The sequence below is a fragment of the Triticum dicoccoides genome, chromosome 5B (genome assembly GCF_002162155.2).
Source record: "Triticum dicoccoides isolate Atlit2015 ecotype Zavitan chromosome 5B, WEW_v2.0, whole genome shotgun sequence".
Classification (NCBI taxonomy): Eukaryota; Viridiplantae; Streptophyta; class Magnoliopsida; order Poales; family Poaceae; genus Triticum; species Triticum dicoccoides.
In genome coordinates this window covers 665,451,005-665,457,594 of record NC_041389.1, presented here as the reverse complement: position 1 = coordinate 665,457,594, position 6,590 = coordinate 665,451,005, and the positions used below count along the sequence as shown (strand labels likewise).

The 6,590-nt window shown below is 47.3% G+C and overlaps 1 protein-coding gene across 1 annotated transcript; it reads left to right on the top strand.

Annotated features, from left to right (window-relative positions):
* Positions 1-2,000: 2,000 nt before the first annotated feature.
* On the top strand, positions 2,001-3,562 carry LOC119306564 (putative serpin-Z8). The gene has a single exon (XM_037582747.1). The coding sequence runs from the start codon at positions 2,022-2,024 to the stop codon at positions 3,480-3,482; it is 1,461 nt and encodes a 486-aa protein (XP_037438644.1). The 5' UTR covers positions 2,001-2,021; the 3' UTR covers positions 3,483-3,562.
* Positions 3,563-6,590: the final 3,028 nt, after the last annotated feature.

Sequence of the window (6,590 nt, the reverse complement as noted above, 5' to 3'; positions counted from 1 at the left end):
TGTGCTCAGATTATGAAAGTGGTTTACTTCCCCACTAGAACAATCTTGTCAGCTAAATTTGGTAACCATCCATCAAAAACTTGGAGAGCACTTACAGAGGGAAGAGATATCTTACGCTAAGGTCTGATTAGGAGGATTGGTGATGGTTCATCCACCAACATCCGGCTAGATAACTGGATCTCCAGAGATGAAAATATGAAGCCAATAGTGTGGAAAATATGAGGCCAACGGTGTGCTTGTCGGCTGCCCGGCCCACTTTTGTTTCCGAGCTCATTGACCATACAGAAGCTTCATGGAACCGTGAACTGCAACAACAATTATTCTTACCGGTGGATGTTGATGCCATCATGAGCATACCACTTTCTACTAGGCAGGAAACTGACTTCTAGAGTTGGCATTTTGAGAGGAACGGACATTTCTCTGTGAAGTCATCATATCGTATGCTCACAAGCACCAAACGGAGGCGTGAAGCATGGCTTGAGGGCCGTGCGAGCGCTTCCAATAGGGCAGCAGAAGAAGGGGGATGGAAGAAGCTTTGTCATGTTGATGTCCCGGGAAAGATTCGGAATTTTATTTGGAGGTTAGCAAAAGAATCAATCCCGACCGAAGATGTCCGCAAACGTCCGAAAATGTCGCACTCTAATAATTGTCAGCTATGTGGCACTAGAGACTCTTGGCGTCATTCTTTGCTTGAGTGCTCATCTTCGAGATGTATATGGGCTTTAACCGGTGTGGATCTCGCTGAACACCTCATTGCCACAACAGAACCATCGGCGAAGCAGTGGCTGTTTGCGATGATTGATGCACTCTCACACGATAAATTTGTGATGTTGACAGTTACTCTTTGGGCTACATGGACAGCCAGGCGAAAGGCGATCCACGAATCAAACATCCAGATTGAGTCCACGTGCCACTCATCTCTTTGTGCAGTGGTTCATATCAAAGTTGGAGGCAATAAAAAAAGTTCCGAATAGCCAGCTAGGCACCCCCAGAGGTGGAAACCTCCAGTAGCATGTATGGTCAAAATCAATGTCCACGGAGGGCTATCCCGTGATGGTGCCACTGGTGCTTCTGCCGCTGTTTGTAGGGACGATGAAGGCCGGTTCCTAGGATCCTCGTCGATGGTGTTTCCTGGAGTTACAGACCCTGCCTATTTGGAGGCCTTAGCATGTCGAGAAGCTCAAGCACTAGCTTTGGATTTGAATTTAGCCAATGTCATTATTTCATGCGACAACAAAGGGGTAGTGGAGGACATAAAAAATGATGATCGTGGCATGAACGGCACTATCATTCATGAGATCAGGGAGAACCAATTGCTTTTTCAGGCTTGTAATATTATATATAAAGGTAGAGAAACGAACCAAAAAAGCTCATAGTTTGGTAAAATTTTCAGTTTCACTTAGTAGGGGCCGCCATTTGGGGCTAGGTACCCGCATGATCTCATTTGTATTCCTTTTAACATCCCCTTTGATCAATAAAGCGTTTTCTTACTGCTCAAAAAAAATTAGCAATGCGAACCAACCTGTGGTTAGAGGGTTAGAGGGACTGTGGTATTCCTAGCCCACCAGGGTTTAAATCCTCGTGCTCGCATTTATTTCTGGATTTATTTCAGGATTTTTGGCGATGCGCATTCACTGGGAGTAGATGTTCCCGTCGACGACGAGGCGCCTACGATGACTTCGTAAATCTCAAGATGATATGTCGGCTCAGTCTTTCGGAGGTGCTCATAGGGGTAGGGTGTGCGTGTGTGCGTTCATAGGAGTGAGTGTATGCGCGTGTATATGAGTGTTTGCGTATGTACTGATGTTAAAAAAATTAGCAATAAAAAAAGGAACACCTCAAAAAAAGCAATAAAACGGTAATTGATATTTTCTCCTTTCAAAAAGGAAACCGACGCTATAGCTCCAAATCCAAATCAGATCGGAGGCCTCCATATACGAGATTAATCATCCTCACGAGCAAGCACAAAAAGGTCGCCACGAACGATCTCTAAGTAGGTACGTGCTCTGTGCGCGGCTTTGATGGATCCAGCGACGACTATGACCCGGCCGCGCAAGAAGTCGCGGCAGTCCGGCGGCTCTGGCCGTGTTGGGCAACCGAAACAGAGGGATGCACTGAAGGAGCAGAGGTTACCTGCCAGAGGATATGAGTTGCCGGTGACCAAAAAGCCGTCGGTGCAGTTCGATGTAGTAGGGCCGACGGGGAATCCTGTCTCCAGCGGCCTGGCAGCGCTCGCCGTTGGGCTCGCGAGGCGCCTTGCCGATGGGGGCGTGGATGCCAACCTAGTCTTCTCGCCGCTGTCCATCTACACCGCTCTGGCGCTCCTGGCCGCCGGCGCCCGGGATGCCACACTGGACGAGATCCTCCGCGCGCTCGGCGCACGGTCGCGCAGCGAGCTCGAGAGCTTCGTGTCACACATGGCGGCGGACGCACTCCAAGACAGGTCCGCCGCGGGCGGCCCGCGCATAGCATTCGCGTGTGGCATCTGGAGCGACCTGACGCGGCGTCTGAAGTTGTCCTTCCGTGAGGCCGTTGTGGGCACGTACAAGGCCGAGGCCAGCAGCGTCGACTTCCGCGGCGCGCCGGAGGCAGCCCGGAGCCAGATCAACGGGTGGGCGGCTCAGGTGACGAGGAACCTCATCGACTCGGTCCTCCCGGCGGGGTCGATAAGCCCGGCGACCCAGGTCGTGCTCGGCAACGCCATGTACTTCAAGGGCAAGTGGCAGGACCAGCCGTTCGACAAGAGGTACACCGCGCACAAGCCCTTCCACCGGCTCGACCACAGCCAGGTCGACGTGCCCTTCATGCAGAGCTGGAAGTCACAGTTCGTCGCCGTGCACGACGGGTTCAAGGTACTCAAACTCCGGTACAAGATGACGGCGCCAAATTACCAGGAACAGGCGCATTCTCCTCCTTTTGGCCATGTTGATTCTGCTGATCACCAGGAGGAACAGGTGCCCTCTAACTCCTATCATAGCGGGCATACACAGTTGTCGATGTGCATCTTCCTCCCGGACGCCCACGACGGTCTGCTGGGGCTTGTGGACACGATAGCGTCCCGGCCTGGGTTCCTGCAGGACCACCTGCCGGAGGTGCAGATCACCCTCAGCGAGTTTCGTGTGCCAAAGTTCAAGCTGTCCTTCCAGAGCAGCGTCGTTGCCGTCCTCAAGAAGCTGGGGCTCCAACTGCCATTCTGCCTGGAAGGCGACCTATCTGACATGGTGGAGGACGATGGCTCTGGCTCACCGATTGTAGTGGAGGATGTCATCCACAAGGCCGTGGTCGAGGTAAACGAGGAAGGTACTGAAGCCGCCGCGGTCACTGTGGTCAAGAAGACTCCTCGATGCGCACCAAGGGGGAGGAGGCCGCCGCCTCCACAAGTCGATTTCATCGCCGACCATCCGTTTGCTTACTACATAGTGGAGCAGGCGACCGGCGCAGTTGTCTTTGCGGGGCATGTTGTCGACCCCTCCAAGGAGTAATAAAATAGCTAGCTGTTGAGTTGAAGGACCACATTTTCTTTTCCTAGTTTTGATTTCAGAACTGCTTTGGCTACGAGCGCTACTTGTGGTATGATGAATTTATATGGATGAATATTTATCACCTCATGAAAATCTGCTTTGTGCTTTCTTGCAGTGTAATTGTTGGAGTGAGTTTTATTGGTTAGTTAATCTGTTTAGCAGCTACGTAGTATTATTTTAGCTGAAATTTCCAGAGTTTCAGTTTTCTGTAGCTCTGTCCTCCTACAGATTCATGGACACTGTCCAGAGTCCAGATGCAGGCTTTTTCTTGCGTAGCATAGACTTGTGAGATGAATAAAAAAAAAGAAACTTCTCATAGAAACCTGCGAACAATCTTGGAAAATAGCACTAAAATGTGTAGTTTTTGTTTTGTCACTTCACGTTTTAAATTTTCAGTAGGCGGCTCATGATTGTATTATCATTTGGTTGACAGAATTTTTCGTGTGAGGTCCAGATTGTTTAGTAGAAGTAATTAGTTCCGCCTTTTTTTACTTGAAAGAGTGAGATCAGTTCTGCAAGTGCGCTATAGTTCAACGATTTTGTGAGAATTGACGCCCGTAGGGGCAGCATGCCAGCATGTGTGTCAGTTAGAGGGTTTGTTTTCACCTGCTCATTTTTGTGAAGGTTCAGTCATTGATGTGTAGTGTTTTTGTTCAGCTAGCGTTGGGAGGGGGCCGTGTTCTCTGTTCCTAAGTCTCTCAATTTTATCAAATTCTCTGTTTCTCTGTTCCTCAGTCTATCGTATTTCTTTGTGTTTCGCTGTTCCTTATCCTGAGAGTTTAGCTCATCAGTCTTCTCACTTTTATTCTAATCCCTATTTTTTTCCATCATTTGTTTCTCACTTTATTAAGTCCTTTTATCTCATTTACTTCTTCAGTTTCACCATTTTCTCTCGGTTTCTTGAGCTATCCCTCTTCAGTTTGCTCAGTCTTATTCAGCTTCTCCCCGTCTCCTTTGTCTATTTGTCTCTCACTTTGTTCTTTCATCCACTCAATGTTCCCAAGGCAGGAAATGAGAAATTTGTGTTAGTTAGGCCTTAGTCTGAAACTGCGGCTTTCTTATTCAGTTTATTTCAGTCTGTCACACGGTTCAGTCTTCCTTCTTTTTGCCTGTAGGACCAGACGAACCATGTGTACCAGCTAGATAGACAATGCTCAATCAATCACTGTTTTCCATAGAGAGCAACTCAATCATGGTTGAGTCTTCTAAGTGCTCCCTCCGTCCCAAATAACTTGTCGGTTGTAGCAGTTAGTGCTGTCCTACCTTGTTCTACATAGAACAGTTAAAAGTAATGTTTGTCTGCTATCCTTTTTTTTTCAAAAATGTTCAGCCATGGTATTAAAAAAAAATTAATACTTTTGCCTTTTTGGTTCGTGGTCAGACAAACATGAAAGGCAATTCTGAACCTTTATTTTTTTAGAAAATGCCCAATCAACATACCAATTCTATATCATAGTAATGCTAAACTAAGCGTGAGTGTAGAATAGTTTATTCTACACCCCGGTAATGCTCTATACAAAATATAGTTTTTTTTTTGACAATGTTGTAAATTAAAAACTTGGATAGCAAAACAAATATTTTAAAATTACTACATTTTATAGAGTCCCATATTGTCGACCTTCTACGTCCCATATTGTTTGGAAGCTATTCATGCGGTCGTCACTCTACGTCCCATATTGCCTCACAATCATCCAATGCCCTGATCATAGCGCAGAAAGCCTATGTTTCATTTCTTGAGCATCATGTATGCACCATGTATCATGGAGTTACCAGAGCACTTCGGTGCCCACTCCCTAAGCCATCAGGTCCTCAACTCTCCACGGTGACCAACAAATAAAGAATCGCTTCAACGTCGAGAGGGAGAGAACCTGGTGCTGGGGCCAGGCACTCCTTTTGTCATCCATGAGTCTGGAGACCCTGAGAAGGTGACACCTACCTTGAGGAATAACATGTTTAGCAGAAAAAGGATGAGGGATCCATCTATGGCGGCAAATCCTAACTTGACGAGCATATCCACCACCGGATCAGCCTTTTAATTGAGGAGATCGAGTCCTTTCTAAGTATAAACCTTGCGTTTGTGTGTGCCTCTTCAGAAAAGGGTGTGACCGCCACCCACATATCAAATGTTTATGGTCTTGAGCAATGTTTGTGGTCTTGAATATGTTTGCAAATAAGATTTGGGACGATCGATGCTTGGCAGGGCATAGATGAGATAATTAAGACTTGTTCAATCGTGTTGTGTTTCCTACACATAATGTGAAACATTCAAGCTATAATGTGCATATTATCTAATGATCATGGGAATAACATGAGCAAACAGGGAGAGCTAATCCAAAAAAATAAGATTAGGTCCCCAGAGTGTCAATTAATAAATTTTAATCTTGTGTCCTGACTTGATATCACGCACACACTACAAGCCATATGTGATGGTCCGTACAAACGATCGAGAAACTAGCATACGATCCAACTGAACTTTATACCACATAATATAAATGTATTGTCCTGAATATGATGTACCGCCGCAAGCTCTGCATAATTCATAATTGAGGATATAGCAGTCTTGATTAATTTTGCACAGTGTTCTCATATCAGATAAAAGGCTAACTGGCTACTGATTCAAACTTTAAATTCGGTTGCTTAACATTTAACCATCGACTAGTATGTTTCTAACTCCAATTCTACATGCTATCAATTCCCAACATCAAAGACAATTAAATACTTTCACACGCAATGACCGGAGGAGTAAACGGTGGAGGGGGGTGCCGCACACGGCGAAGAAACAATTGTTTTGCTTTGGGGTGCCCCTGCCCCCGTATATAAAGGAGGGAGAGTGGAGAGGGCCGGCCTAGGGCGCGCCAAGTGGGGGGAGTCCAACTAGGACTCCTAGTGCTAGTCGCCCCCTTCCTTTCCAACGGAGGGGGAAAGAGGGAAGTGGAGGGAGAGAGAGAGAGGGAGAAGGAAAGGGGGGCCGCACCCACTCCCCATTGTCTAATTCGTCCTCCCATCGGGGGTGGGGGGCGCCACCTCCTCTGGCCTGCCTCCTCCTCTCCCATGTGGCCCAATAAGGCC